At 41.1% G+C, this 16,544-nt stretch overlaps 1 protein-coding gene across 1 annotated transcript in view; it reads right to left on the reverse strand.

The window, feature by feature from the left end:
• LOC113137971 (multiple epidermal growth factor-like domains protein 11) overlaps positions 1-16,544 on the reverse strand; it is a 110,865-nt gene that overhangs the window by 26,935 nt on the left and 67,386 nt on the right. Inside the window, exons 7-13 of the mRNA XM_026320023.1 lie at positions 14,878-15,124; positions 12,813-12,933; positions 12,515-12,651; positions 8,874-9,086; positions 8,385-8,559; positions 3,118-3,238; positions 103-266 (exon numbers count right to left, since the gene is read on the reverse strand). Coding sequence (XP_026175808.1) covers positions 103-266; positions 3,118-3,238; positions 8,385-8,559; positions 8,874-9,086; positions 12,515-12,651; positions 12,813-12,933; positions 14,878-15,124 — 1,178 coding nt within the window. The remainder of the gene's footprint in view (positions 1-102; positions 267-3,117; positions 3,239-8,384; positions 8,560-8,873; positions 9,087-12,514; positions 12,652-12,812; positions 12,934-14,877; positions 15,125-16,544) is intronic.

Below are 16,544 nucleotides of genomic sequence, written 5' to 3' on the forward strand. Positions count from 1 at the left end.
CTCTATTGAATGTTCATGTTTTCATGGCTAATAACATTAAAGAAGTTCTATTTCAGCTCCCACCGTCATGGACTAAAGCTCTTTAGCTCTACGACCACTCACGGGACATGGTAGGTCACAGTATTCGTCCCTCCAACCAGGAGAGCAGGCGCAGGTTCCATTGACGGGGTCGCAGGCCGCCCCGTTGGCACACTGACACGTCTGGTTGCAGCTCAGTCCCCAGGTACCGCTGGAGCACGGGATGGAGCAGTCCACTCCCTGCCAGCCTGGGACACGTAAAGACAATATCAGTCAGCGGATAATTCTGGGTTATTACAATCTGAACCTAGTTTTAATAAAACTGGACTGAAATCTGGAAACATGGCACTAACTTCACCATTAGTAAGTCAGCAGTTAAAACTAAACTTGATATTTTGATTATTATTCAGCTCAGCTTTCTCTCTTCTCTGTCTCTAACCAGTCTGACAGTTTGTGTTTCATCTATTTTTGTGTTCATCTATTTCTTATTAGTTTTACATACACACTATGACACTGTGATGTGAACTCTTGTCTTTGACTGTCGACGGTTATTTTAGTTGGATTAAGTCTGAACATTCAATGTAACTTAGATATCTGTTTTTCCCTTCAGTCTTTGCTCCATGTTTCATTATTCTGTTAATGTGACTTAAAGTAGGGACTTTCTGTCTGCACCTTAAAGATGATTAAAAAGCCTCTTCTCTCAAATTAAAGGGAAACTCCTTCATTAAACTAGACAGATTATAATCTGTGTATAATCTGTATGTGCTCCCTACATAAACAATGATATGGTCACATTGGTCCCACACACTCGATGACTGAATCAGGCTGAACCGCCCCCCCAGTGGCTCTACAAGGTGTCGACAGACACCCACTTGTTCTGGTCGAAGCTCTGAGGCCGAGCACAGAACCAGAGGCCTGGTTCCCCCCACTTTAATTACCGTGTTTCCCCACAAGCTTCAGCGGCGTATTAATATTTAAAGGGTTTCATAAAGTGAAATATTAGTCAAGTAGAGAACAAACCATGAAGCAGCAAAATGTTCTGGAGCTCGTTAAAGTTGGTGCTTTTACATTTTGGGACTGGGGAGTTTTACAGGTGACGCTTAATAACAAAGGACTCACTCAAATCTGCTAAAACTAATAATAAATTACAAAAACCTCAAAGTTTTTACTGTTAGTGAAACAGCTTCGTGTTACAATTAATGATTATTTCCATTTATGAATAATCCGTCGACTCGGTTTAAAGCTCTGATTCAGTTTACACAGGATGAGAAATAATCACTAGTAGGACCAACAAAGGGACATTTTGAGTCAGCAAACTGGAAAAGTGAAAATGCAGCAATGAAGCTGAGAGATTTTACTGAACACCAATTTCGAACAGTGTTGACAAGTCCTGCCAGAAAACTCAAAGTGAAAAACAGACTGCTGAAAGGAATAAAACTGTAAACGACTATAACTCATATTCTCAGTGGATAACTAATCAATAAAAGACGGTGTTCTTTCACAGTTTGACGTTTCCAGGTACTGAATAATGGAGTTTAATGGGAAAAAAAGCTTTTAAGCTATCTAATGTGAATTTTAGTGTGAGACCCTGAGATTTAAAGAGCAAAACAAACCGGAACAAATCCACTGAAAATAGACCACAAAGCAAAGCAGCTACACAAGTTGTGTTTTAAACTGGAGCTGCTGCAGCTGTTTTCATACGCTGAGGTCAGTTTGCATGTTGGTTTCCTGGCCAGTCCGAGGGGTCTGGACCTGAGGGAGTGTGACTGATGTCTCTGATTGTTCAGCCACATTGTCTGAACCACAGTTTTGAGCAGGACAGTTGGAAAAAACCTCCATGTCTGCCTCAGAGTCGTCATGAATTTCTGACATTATCAGCCACTTGCTGAAAAAGAAAAACTTAAACCGACGCTAAAATGGCTGAAATGACCCAGTTTAGAAGAGTCTGATCCAAACAGGTGACACCAGAAACACAGTTAATTTAGGCTTTTTAAATGGGGCCACAACGAGCTCTGCACTGAGGATGACTGTGTTGGAACAAGTCAGAATAACACGATGTTTTCTAGTTCTGCCAGTTCTGCTCACAAGGTGTGAGTTCAGCACAAATCAGACTCCCCCCAGATGAAACAGGCCATTATTTCTCTCTCTATTTCTGACATGTTCACAAAGCATCATGAACATTTTTACAAGTGTTAGTTTGTCTTTTCTTGGGATCAGGAGCTTTTATGGCTCAGCCTGTTTTTCTCAGGCCTTTCAGTAAAAGGTCATAGGTTAGAAATGAGCTCAAGTACCATAGTTATGTACAGTTTGGACTTTCAATGCAAAACTATTTTATACTCCGACATCACAACTTCTTTGACTGTTATAGTTACATATTAAGATTTTACATTAAAACATATAACAAACTAATAAACACAACACATTGTTTAGATTAAACCGCAGTAGCTGCAGCTGCTTGTTATGTTTGAGCTGTTCCTGCCCCCTAAAACCTCTTACACGGTTTCTGTTCAAGAACTGTTTGAGGTCCAAGGAGCTCAGTTTATATTTCACAAACATGCAAAGATTAGCGCATAAAGGGAATATAGTTATTATTGTCTTAATAATCTGATGACCTCTCAGATTTATCTTGTGACCTTCGGAGGTGCCCATCCCTTAGGTTGGGAATCACTGAATTAAGTAGTTAAATTAGCACAACTTCCATCAGATACAACAGCAAAATGCTGCTCACACATTGACGTGTCAGTATTAATAATCCAGTCATTTCACATATAAAAGCTAAATCATAGGTGTAATTTTCCTCAGACACGTCTCTACTTGTGCTTTAACACTTTGACTACAATAAAAACCAAAACAAATGATCTGATTTAAGATAAAGCATTAGATCATTTTTTACATGTTATTATGCTTTTTATTTTGGGCTTTGGCTCAAATGCTGTTAATAAAAATAGCTTCCAACTGAACCACACAGTAGCACCGGTCACCCATGGGAGCAGGTGGAACGGCTGGTGACTTCAAACTGGTTTCACCAGATCACGATGAGCTGCTGAGCCCAGCTGAGCATAAAGAACTGAATGATCCAGAACAAGACATGAACAAAACCTTCTCTGCAGACGCAGGAGCCGTCGATGTGGGAGCAGGAGACCTCATGTTGGCAGGAACAGGCTGAGGTGCAGTTGGTGCCGTGCAGGCCTGCAGGGCAGCTGATGGAGCAGTCGTCACCCTGGGCACAACAAAACACACAGAGACTGAAACACAGTGGAAATGCTCACACGCTGCACTGACACATTCATTTTACCTTTTTAAAAATAACATTTCAGCTTTTCCAGGTTCATATGTGCAGTTTGACCAATGCAAATGAGCATTTCAGGTTTAGCCATAAGGTCAAAGGGATCATGAGGATTTTCTTCTCTTCCTTCTGGGCTCAGTTTTCTTCATGCAGTCCACACCCAGACAGGTTGGCCATTGTTCCTTTAGTAATAAATGTCACTGCGGCCACTGGAACATCAAGCTGCTTGTCGACTTTGTCGTGCTCAGCAATTATTTTCTTCTTCATCTCAACTCACTTCTTTCTCTCATCCATGTTCATTGTGGTTCTCCTTTTGAATAGAGCCGCTGACGTATTAGACGACTGAAGACACCGATAATAACAAAGACAACAGTCTCCCTGAAATATCACTACTAGTTTATCACCACTTCTAAAGGGTTCAATTATATTGTTCAGGCCATTTCAGAAGGTATTTGTAGAGAAGGAATTCAGCTCCTGTTGCAGCTTCTTTGTTTAATTCTGTGGAAACCCAAACACAAGCAGGTATGCACAACAAAAGACTTTAAACACTTCTCATTGTTTCAGTGAGGGTGACAACATTTTCAGCCACGACTGTAGCCGTGACAAATTACACTCGCCTGCCAGCTGCTAAATAAAGGAATGTAAATGCAAAGAGGCTGATATGTTTTCTGTAATTGTTTGCTACAGTTGTAGTGTTGAATTTCCAGGGGTAACTACACTGCAGAGGGTTGTTTCATGTGAACTCTTCATCTGACGCCTCTGGCTCTTCTATTCTTCATGAGACAGGCGGCTCGGTTGCATCACTGCCACAAGATTTGGAGTTTTCAGAGCAACTTGACTGATGGCACATTTTCACCACTTGCAGCTCGTCTCCAGGGGAGCAGGTCTTTTTCACAGGAAGCCCATAACTGCATTAAATCTGATGGTAGACGCGGTGCAAACAAGCACATGTATTATGGAGGAGAGAGACAACGAGCATTGACGGCGTCCCTGCAGAGAAACATGATGTCTGAGCTTGTCCAATCAATGGAAGACATGAGCGGACCGGTGAGACAGACGGCCTGCCATTAACAGGATGTCTAACCTTATTCTGAGCTGTTAGCGTGCGGTGAACACAAGATCCACACAACCTGAACCTCCAACCTTCTGCTGCATTGACCAGGACCTTGAACATTTAAACTGAGCTAATTAATGCCGCCTGCACCCAGTCTGCTGCCTTTAAATTGCTATTAATCTAATATTCACAAAGCTAGCCAAATGTGCAAAGAAGGGAAGAGAAGCCTTATCTTAAAGTTGGTGGATTAAGGACTTTCTTAAAAAACTTTGTTAATGAATAATGTGTGTGGGCCCAGTTAAAGAAACCACCAGAAACTCCCAGGGGACACGACTCTACCAAAGGACCTGTGGAGTGATCAATGTGTGTGGATCGATTCTTAAATCCATCAGGCAATTTTTGAGTTCAAGCTAATACATTAAACCGGTTACACTTATCTAATCTAGGGTCCAGGGGAGGGAAGGGGACTGGAACCAATCCCGCACGACTCAGGTGAGAGGCGGGACAGACCCTGGACAGATCTCCAGGTAGAAGAACATAATAGTGAAAATGAAATATTTGTAAAGGTCTGTATCAATTTAGTTATTTTTATGCCTTTGAGCTGTGCAGAGTGTTGATGAAGAAGGAGACTCATCTGACAGAGTCACTTTTCCTGTTTGTGTATCACTGGGTGCTAAACAGTGACACATGCTGAATGCTTAGTGGGAATAGTTGTAATAACTACATTTAAACATCAACCATATTAATGGAATATTTATTTACTTTTCATTTTGTTAATTCTACTTGTTAAATCAGGTTCCACAGTTCACTTTAGTGCTCGGATTAAGGTTTGGTGTCGCACCCTGGTCACCTGACATTAGCTCCTTATGCTGACAATGACACATAAGCAGCTTTTAATGTTCAGTTTTATCACTAATTCTTTTTGATTATGGCCGTAAGTTAAGTTACAGTCCCCAGTTAACCGAACCCCAACCTGCATGTCTCTGGACTGGGGGGGGGGGGGGGGGGGGGGGGGGGGAAGCTGGTGTATGCAGAGAAAACCCACACAGCCACAGGGAGAAGATATAAACTCCACAGAGAGGCCCAAAGATCAACAAGGACTTGAACCCAGAACCTTCTTGCTGTGAGGCGCCACTAACCACTAACAAGCTGTGTACTGGTACATGTCTTAGATTTACTATAATGTGGAAACTTTAGCTGTCCCTATAATCAAACATTAGATAATGACCAAAATCACACGCACGTCTTCAAACAATGCTCTGAACTGGCCCCGTCACAATGACGGTATCTTTTATAATCGGTAACGACGTCTAGTCCAGGTTGAGTTTATTAAGGATATTTTTTAATCTTCAGACTGTGAATAAAACTTGTTTCTTTGAAATCCTTATGTGATTCTTTCCTCTTCAGTAAAACCAACACAGCAGCTCCTCAAGGTGCAACAGATCAGTAGTATTGTTCTGTAGATTTCATACCTGGCGCATGTTTACAAATATCGACCCAACTGTCCAAGTTGGTAACAATAGCACATATAAATTCTGTTTAAAGCTGGATTCCTGTCTACACAGTGACACCCATAGTTCCACACTGGAGGTTCCCAGCGCAGCATAAATTTCCTGTAAATCAATAACACTCCGCTCAGAGTAAAATCAATCTGAATTTAGCTGCGATAAACCAAACGGACATTCGTCTACAGTGCTCATCCTACTTTCATCTGCTGAAAATCCCTGATGTTCTCAGTCCAATTATCAAAGTCGTCTCTTCGCTCAGTCACTGCAAGAGCACTCAACACACCAGGAGGGCCAGGCCACAGAGCCAGTTACTGCTTCACACACTACTTGAAAGCCACACGGCCGCATGGAAATTTAATATCAACATATGCCTGATCTAAATCTTTTAAAAGTTCTAATTTGACCTCCGAATCTGTTTAACTTGTAGCTTTAATCCTGAATTTAAATATAACTCAAATCTGTTTTCCTTCTCCATGCTGTCCTTTCAGGGTTCACATCTTGGAACACGTCCTAACGTGGTTTTATACTAATAAAGAAATAAACAGGGCAGTGTTGGTGGATCCTATGGCCCCATGTTACAGTGCACGACAGAAATAAAAGAAAAAATTACATTTAAAGACAGCTTTAGGGACGTTTTAAAAACCAACTCAAAGTATTCGATATCTAAACATCTTGTTTGAGGAGCTTTTTTAAATAAAACACAATTAACAACAATCCAAAGACGTCATCTGATTGACCTGCTGGCACATGAACTGTAGGTCAAGTATAAAGTATATTAATAAACAGTATATATATAATATAATGCACATCAATAGTCCTGCATACATGTAAAATGTCATTAGATATTAATATGGTAGGTGTAATTAAAAATAGGGCCATAATTGTATTACATGCATATTTAGCCACTGGATTAAAAAAAATGAAATGGTTAAATGAATCCCCAATTAAATAAATCCATTAAGTTTAGATTTAAAAAAGTGTGGATGGGATCAACAGCTGAAAAAACAACTTTTAACATGTTTAAGTCATTTTAAAATGTGTAAAAAGACCAAGAGCAGAAGAACAACTTAGAGTGTCATCTGAAAATGGTGAAATAAATGTGTCACTTGCTAATGAGAAACCAAAACAAACCCGAATCAGTTAACATGAACATAATGTCAGACTGAATGAATGAAGCGAAGCAAAACGGCAAACGGCTCAAAAATACCTGTCAGTCTGTCAGTCGGCCATGACGTTTGGAGCCCAGAGGATGAATCCTGGTGACTCTGGTCACCTGCTTTATTCAGTTAAACTTCTTACGATCTACAGGACGGACTGGTCGACATTCCCCACAGAATTTGTTACCGTGAAGTTGATATTTGTGGTTTTGAGTGAAATTTCATGCCAACCTTTGATTGTAGGTAGATTTGGTCCAGACTTTCATCTTCCAAAATGCTTAGTGCTGATTAGTAAATGATTTTACTAAGACGTATAAACATTTATGCTGCAACAGCTGCTCAGAAACATACATGTAAACAACACAGGACTAAAAACAACCTCATAGGAAAAGGTCATGAATAAAGAGTCCACCTGGATGAGCATTCATTGTAATCCCAATTCTGATCTTGCTCCCAAGCACATGTGCAAATAAAAATACCTTATAATTATTAATTATGATCATTAAGACGCAGTTGGTCTCATGAGTAAACACAAACACATAGAGAGGCAGAAACTGAAAAGTGTCACAAAGGTTTGGTGAAGCGTTGAATCCACCCTGATCCACCTACACTGCTCTGCCTTCCCTTCAGGCTGACCTACTGTATTTCAAGGCACCTGATTCAGCCCTTTGCTTTACAAGACATGTGCCTCTGTGGCTGAACCTCCTGAGTCAACAGCTGCAACTGATAAACTAACTTCAGCACATTATAGAGCCTGTTCTGCACCTGCCGCTGTTCATATGTTGGCCATACAGAAATCTAACCCTAACCCAGATACATATATACACGTGCATATTAGAACATAAGGTGTCATACTGATGCTTTCAGGCACAGTTGTTGCTTCCAGTACAAACACAGGGGGAGTCAAAGTCAAAGACGTCTGAGTCCAACCCATTGCAGTGACTTTCTCACTGACTAGCACAGAAAAATAAATAAGAAAGATAAGAGGAGCTAATTTTACTGGTATCTAAGTTCCCTGAAATAGATTCACCTCTTCAGCAGGAGTCAACAGAAATATCATCAGGGCTGTAACTGACAATTACTGTTACTATTGATTCCTCAGGTGATTTTATTTTGATTAATCGATTCTTGTTTTAAATTAGTCTTTAAATTACTATAAAACAGTGAAAAATGTTCACCTCTGTTCCAACGTCTTGTTTTGTTCATTCTACAATGATAAAACAGGTAAAAGAAGTAAAGGCTCCCACTGGAGAGGCCAGAACCAAGAAATGAATGTTATTTTATTGGCAGCTTGCTGTAATAATGTTATACTCCGCTGAGCTTAGGGATTTATCTCAGAGTACGTGTGTGACGACACTTACTATGTATCCTGGTGCACACATGCAAGCTCCAGTGATGCCGTCACAGTCGGCTCCATTGACGCAGACACACAGCTCTCTACAGCCCTCGCTATAGTAACCTGCCGGACAGGTCTCGTTGCAGTAAAGCCCCGCCCACCCTGCTGCACAGGTGCACTCTCCCGACAGAGGGTGACAGCTGAGGGGACAAAGAGGTTAGAAACCAGTGAGTCAGTCTCCAGGGCATGTTGATTATTTCCCACCTGCTGGAAAAATGTCACTATTTTTCAACTCTAACTTACAGTCTGATCAAATGTTATAGATTAGAGGTGTATCGATCTGAGTGTGTCATGATTCATCATTGAATACAAAAATGTGGTCCTGTACATAAAACACTTGACGTTAAAGTGCAGAAACCTTCGTTATTTCAGTGCTGATTCTAAACAAGCTACACTGAACCAAACTCTCTTCACGCTGTGTTTGTGCAGCTGTAGAAGACCTTTTCTCCGTTACCTGAGTGTGTTTGCAGCTGTGCAGGGGCAGGACTTGTCGCAGATGAGTCCGTACAGGCCGGGGGGACAGAAGCGGTCCTGGCAGCTGGGGCCCTTAAAGCCCTCATTACACAGACATGCTCCATTGATGTGGTAGCATTTGGCACCGTTCTGGCAGTCGCACTTGTGGGCACATTGTGGACCGTACGTGCCAACAGGGCACTCATCCTGACATCTGGGACGGTGGAAGACAAAGATGGAGAGCGAGATGGTGAGAGGAGGTGTAAGGCATGTGGAAAAACACAAACACACCTGGATGAGAACAGCTGAATAAAGAAGCTGTTGGTCAGAGTTAGCAGCTTAGTTGGTCATTGAATTAGCAAATTCTATATCCAGGCACAAGGTTAGAGCATAAAAGGCACCAGCACGTTCGAAGATGCACTTTAGCTAAACTGATTTTCCAGTACATCCATCCTTCACTGTAGAAGTAGTGTGAAAAATATCAGGGTGTTAATAATGTCTCTGCATTTATTTGTGCATAACAGATTCATCATGTTAAGAGTCCAATAAAAATGATTCCTGAATTAGCAGTTTTTTCCACCCAAACAGTAGGAAATATTCTTAATATGCAAATGATTTACTGTAAATATGCTGCCTGATGAGTCTGTCAATCAACTATGTGACTGATCTTTCCAATTCTAAACAGGTTCTGGTGCACTGGCATTAGTCTTTCATTGGTGCATCATGCTGCAGCCACTGATGTCGTCTCTGATGGAGTCTGTTTTGAATTGAGTTTGGGATTGGGTCTGATTAATGTGTTTCTGATCAGGTCCAAACCCATCAAGGCTTCTTAGATGTGTCTCAAACGGGACACAACATTGTGAGCTTTACAATTTCTATCCATGATGTTCAGGGTTAGACCTGATTCATGTCGACATTCCTATTCATACTATATGGTAAATAATTTCATCTAAGGAAAATGCATCTGAGATTTTTCTTCTATGATCTCTGTTATTTAGGGTTCTGTCATCACTATATATTTTGATTTGTAGATAATAAGTTAAACAACCAGGTTTTGTTTGTTCAGTGTAAACATCTTGTCCCAAATATGATCAAAACCACGATAAGACTCCTGGACACCAAGAGACTTGTGTGATTGTCCTGCACGGCTGAATTGTTTTAAAGTTCATACAGTGGAACCAATGATGACCCTACTGCTCCCCAACAATAAAGACTAAGTGATTTTATCCCACACCCACAGAGGGCACTCCATTTTTCAAACCGTCCTGTACACTCACGTCATTATAAGGTCAACAGGTGACACATTTTGCTCAGACTGTGAGAGGTGGTCAAAGTCAGAGCTCACAAAGAGCCGTATGAAACGTAATGAGAACGACTGAGCTGAAGAGGAAATTAGCAAAGTTAAGCTGACGTCTCTGCATCATTCGTAACACGTCCACAAGTTGAAACCATTAAGAAATAGACAAATCACTCAATTAAAATGGCCCAGTGAGGACTTCTGTTTAGTGTCACGTTTAAATCATGCCGACTTCCTCAGGACTCTTATCTCAGTTAATTCCATTACAACATGAATGGGGTGGAAGAGAACTCAATCTAGGAATTATTCCATGTAGGCTAATTCACCTGTCTGGGGCCCAAATGAATGGAGGTAATTTGGCTCAATTGAGAATAACGACAGAGGCGGAGAAAGAGAAAGATGGACAAAAGCAAAGAAAGTTAAAAACTATTTCAAACGCCTCTTGGTTAAAATCTCCCACACTTATCGAAGGGGATGGACAAAAAAAGGAGGTAAGTGCGTTAAGGCACTTAGCTCTATAGGATGTGTAGATGACAGGAGGAGGAACATTAGTAATTTGCACTACACATAAACGTGGCATATCCTGGACACACAGATGCAGCTACAGTTCATGTCACAGACTATTTGTAATTTTGAGAACACGCAGGAAGGTTTCAAGGTGAGCTATGAATCACAGCTATATATGTTCAACTGGCACTGACGTAGAAAGTAGTTTTGTTTATTCTTTTTTCAGTGAAAGTTTTTCCTTCATTTGATTAGACAACAGACAAACAAGGGCAGATGAAGCTCAACCGTGGTCCCCAGCCGAAAGTGCAGGGATGTTGCGATTCCATGGCAGCTTATTTTTAAAGGGGTATTAATTTATTTATATTCCGTGGGCAGCACATCCGCTGTAATAACAATACTGCTTGACAGTCCTAAGGTTGCCTGTTTACACAGCCGACATTAGCATTCAGTTGTGTTTCTGGTCATCTAATGAATGTTAAATCCAACAGTGGCTCTTTTCTTAGCTCTGCTGTGGGTCTCTATCAACACCTGAGGGAAATATCAGTCTTTAAGCAGCAAAATATCACACTGTGTGTACCTGCTAAGTGCTTTCTTAACCACAGAATGGCCAAATGCAGATGAAACAGGCAGACAGGTTGGCAGATGCGAGCAACTTTAAGACTTTAAGGTGAACAGGCTTACTCAGAGTCCAGGCAAAACAGGACACAAAGTCAGGGACTGTTTTGCTTCTGTTTTGCAGAAGCAAAGCTAACAAGGGGGAACAGGCACCAAGGCAAAGTCCAAAAAATGGGGTGAATCTAAAACAGGTAAGCTGTCCAAAACAGTTCAAACACACATAGAACAGAAAACAGGCAGGTATGGCTGGACCACTTTAGACAAGTAAAAAAGCCTGGTGTGTGACTAACGACCAGAAAAGTGTGGGGTAGGTGAGGCAGGTCTGGCAATAGGGAATGGAAAACAGGTGTGCAGGTGGATAGGAAAGGGGAAAGAGTCCAGATCATTTATCGGGTGTAGATCATCATATTGAGTGTGGATCGTTATCTCGGGTGTGGTGTTACCGAGTATGATGGGTGGGGGTTAGAGCCAAATTTTAATCACAAGTTAATTTGAAATAATGTATAAGAACCCAAGTACAGGATGAAATATTAAAAACATTGTACAAAAACTGAAAAAGAATTTGATTTTGACATAAAATGCTCTTCTGACATAGTATTATATAGACAGAGTATTATCTCTTAACCACGTACTTAAAAACATAAACAACACAATATTTATATTCATTTGTACAATATATAATATAACTTTATAAAAGTTATAATTTAACTTTTTAATCCTTTATAATTAAATATTGTTTTACATAAATATAATAAGTGTAACATTGTTCTGGATATCGGGTATATTTGGTAATTAATATGAGTCCACTAATCCATTAACAAACCAGTCAGACCAACTAGACAAGCCCAATGAAAATGTTGTTTCAGCCACAGTTTGTTACTATAATATCTATTTATTTTAATATGATTCCTTCATAATTAAATGATTTAAATGTAAATACATATCCAGACCTGAATCTGCAACAAGGATTTTCTACAGTACATAAATGATTCATAGACTTTCACTGTATTTCCCTGTAACAGTCAGAAAACATGTTTACACTGATAAGATCTGTGTTGTCTCGTTGCTTCCCCAACGTGTTATTACATATTTAACTGTGCGCTCATATAGATCTCTATCCTGGCTGAATTCTGTTAATATTCCCAGCAGCAACAAACTAATTTCCCTGAGGGGTCTGATAAAGTTTCATACAGTTTTATGGTCAATATGAGGTGACACTGTACCTCTCCCCGATGTATCCAGCTGTGCACTGGCACTGACCGCTGATGTGATCACACAGGCCTCCGTTACGACACGTGCACTCCTGGGAGCAATTAATGCCGAATGATCCGAACGGACACGGCTGTGCGCACACCGGGCCCTGAGGTGGATGATTACATGGTGTTTACATGTGCATCAAACATGGAAATCCAGTGTTTAAGATATTCAGTGTGGATAAGACAGGCCATGTTAATATCAATCGATTAATAAAATGCAGCCAACAGAAATCAGTGTGTGTGTGTGTGTGTGTGTGTGTCGTACCACCCAGCCAGCGGGACAGGAGCACTCGCCAGTGACATGATGGCATGTTCCCCCATTCTGACAGGGACAGTGCTGCTCACACAGGGGTCCATGTTTACCTGGAGGACAAGGCTCCTCACAGCTGGGTGGAAAACACAGAAGATGCAGGTGTTTGAATCTGACATGTGACATTTCATAATGAAGCATCTAATCACTGACAAATCCTTTTTATCATACAGATCCAAAAGATTAAAAACAATATGTCCATTTATTGATGAAAAGGGTTTATGTTTCTTAGGAGAACAGGGGATGAGCCTTCACAAAGTCTGAGCACAGCTTCCAGAGCAAAGACAAGAACATATGATGAGGCATGTGTCGCCCTCAGACTCACCACTACAGCGAGCTGTGAGTCTGAAAACACTCACGTTAGCTTGAACATGTTTAGATGCTATGTGTTTATTTTGTTTTCTATGAATCACAATGGTTAAAGTAAATGGGTGGTGGTGCATGTGTGGCTTCTCTAAAACTGACGGCCCTGCAGAAAAAGCTTGGGAACCACTGACCTGACGGTGATTTGGGGTTTGTTTGTGTTTGAGTGGTCTGAGTGGAGTTGGCTCTTCCGCTCACATCACAACAAACAGAAATCATTTTCTGTTTTGTATATATAAAAATATGCAAAGTTCAAAGTGTTTGGTGTGTGTCGTACAAAATATCTGTATATTATCTGTATGAGACAGCAAGAAGCTGATGTTTGCTGAAGAAGGACGAGTAGTGAAAGCAGCTGTGTGACTGAAAAGTATGAAACCTCCTTTGTTTTACAAAACTGACATCACTCTTTACACATTACATCTTATTTATTTTAGCCAAAGCCCAAGAAGAAGGAATCCAATTAGCCTCCATAACTGCAACGGTCGACTAATGAAACTGTAATGAAATCATCTGTGTTTAAGAACCGACTGCAGCAAAAGTCAGTAAACCCTCCTTTAGTTTCCTTTGGTGAGGTTCTTTTTTCTATATTTTTGTGTCTCCACCTTCATTTTTATGACAGACCTGCTCCTCCTGGGTATGGATGATACCGATCTCATACAAACCTGTGGAGAAATGTTGTGTCGTTCTTTTTAGCTGCTTTGTGCTCGAGGTGTTTTGTTGCTCTGCCTTCTGCTTTAAAATAACCTAAAGGTGTTCTCCTGGATTGAAGTCAGGGGGCAGACACAGAGTTTATAGGTCCATGTAATAGTTTTCACTTTATTCTTTAAAAACTCTTATGTGATTTTTGCAGCGTGTTTCAGAGTGTGAGTCCTCGTTTCTTTCATTACTGGGGGGGATATAAACTCATGGTGCCATCTATAACTGCCACCTCTGCTGCACTTTCTGCACTCATGCAGACCCTCACCAGTTTCATCTGATCCAAATAAATTTATTTGATTCATCTAAAAAACATTGTAATCGTGAAAAAGTGTAAGAGGGAAGAATGAAAAACCATTTTGTAAACTGGTTTTCATTTAATCCATTTAGACAATGTCCTTCACACGGTCCGATCAGTCGCTGGACACTGATTTCCACAGATCATCCTTGTGCCAAGTCACAAACACTTTAGGGCTTTGTATAGAGCAACTGACTGCAGGAGTGTGGTTCATCCTATACCAGCTAACCGCTGCAGCACAGTGTTCTAGCTCATGTTTAGTAACCTGCTGATGCTGCTGTCCCCTGTCCCATCATTATGAAGCTGCACAAACTGGTTTCAGGCAGTTCTTCACCACGTGGAACCATGTTAGATTAGAAATAGGTCAAACTAGTTTTATTGCCGTTCAAGTTGTTCTTTGAGGCCTGTATTTCTAACACAGTCTATCTAACCTGTATTTAATGGACATAAGACTGATATAAGAGTCACTTAAAAATGACACATAGTTAAAACAGAACAATTTTACATCATTTAACTGTGACGGCAAAGAGGTTATGCTCAGTTAAATTATGCTCAGTTTGGAAATCACTAAAACAAAGCAATAATCCCATCAGATTAGGGAGATTTCAGAGGAGGCTTTCTGAAAACACCACATCACATTCAGCCAACTGAACAGATACTTACAAAGCCCCAGTGTACCCGGGCGCACACAGGCACTCGCCAGTCTGATGATGACAGGTGGCGCCGTTGAGGCACTGGCACTCCAACAAACAGTCTTTGCCATAGAAGCTGGGGTCACAGGGCTCCTCGCAGCGCCAGCCCTGGTACCCGTCGGTGCAGACGCAGGCCCCGGTTATCGGGTTGCATTTGGCCCCGTTCTGACACTGACAGCGGTTACTGCAGTGAGGGCCCCAGAAGTCACTCTCACAGCCTGGGCGAAGAGGAGAGTGTGTGAGTCAACACGTGATTATACCTGTGCAATCGTCAATATCTGCATGAGTCAGGAGGTCTGAGACTGTGGAGGATTCGTGGACATCTGATAATGAAGTAATCCACCAGGGAGTGTCGAGGAAAAAGGTGAAGTCAGGTGAAATAACAAGAGAAGAAAAGAGAACAGGACCCATATTTATCAAACATCAAACAATCACACCAACAAATCTCCAAATGCCATCATGGGAATAAAAAGACATTTACCCAGTGACTCACTCGCCTTGAGCAAAGTGGAGGAGTAACATTTACAGCAGCGTTCAAGTGGTCACATGACTGATCAGAGACAAAAAGTGTTGATACCCACCACATTGTTCCTTCTTTTTAAAAAAACTCACATGTTATGCAAACGCCTACGTGATGGTAAAAATATGCATGGTCTGGTTTTGTTTAAGGCAAAAGTATCTGACATGCTCCTTGGGCCAGATTTCACCTGGTCCGTTCTCGTTTCCTGCAAATATATAATTATGTCCAATTCTCCCCAATACACAGACGAGCAGCTCAAAAACAAAGTATTGCTCTCTCGTCTTCATGAATTCTGACAGGAATAATTTCTAGTGGTTTAACCGGCATCGAGGCGCCTTCAGCACTTTCCTGGGGGGGGGTAGATGTGGTAACTGTGTACTGTCAGCTCCAAATGTCAGGAGACGCGACAGGCTGAAAGATTTTGAACTGGAGTTAAAACACATGCAGGCAAAACGTTGGTAGGCAGCAACAAAGTTGGAGATGTATGACACTCACTTCTCTAGTTCTTTGGAACTTCAAGGACGTCTATATTAAAAGCTTTACACACTTAAAAGATTTAGCACAACTTCTCTCAGATTTATGGTAATTTATTTATAATATTTACACATATAATGAACAGAGAGGGATTATAAATGTAATGAATATTTGACTAGTGATATTGACAATGAGAATCATGGCTAATAATTAGAGATTAGATATATTATCATACCAACTAAATGCTAATTATGATATCTGTGATGGTTCACAGCTGCTACTGTCTGAAAGGGTGAATTTGATTATTTCTGGCAATAAGACTTTGGAGCGCCCCATGACTTAATATAACACATGGAAAATAACTACGGCAGCATGCAGTGAAGGATGACTCTGCAGGAAGTAGGCAGTGACTGTCTGTCTGTCCAGACACATGCAGGTTGGGCTTAGGTTAACTACCGTAAGTGTGAAGTGTCTGTCTCTGTGAGTCCGCCCTGTGATCCACTACCGGTCTGCCCCGGGGCGGACCCCACTTCTCTCAGCTTGGCCCCTGCGACCCTCTACAGGATAAGTGGTGTAGCTAATAGACAGTTGGATCACAACTCTTACAGACAGGAAACATCCTCTTTCACACACATCCACATCCT

Source organism: Mastacembelus armatus, chromosome 3 (assembly GCF_900324485.2).
Source record: "Mastacembelus armatus chromosome 3, fMasArm1.2, whole genome shotgun sequence".
Lineage (NCBI taxonomy): Eukaryota > Metazoa > Chordata > Actinopteri > Synbranchiformes > Mastacembelidae > Mastacembelus > Mastacembelus armatus.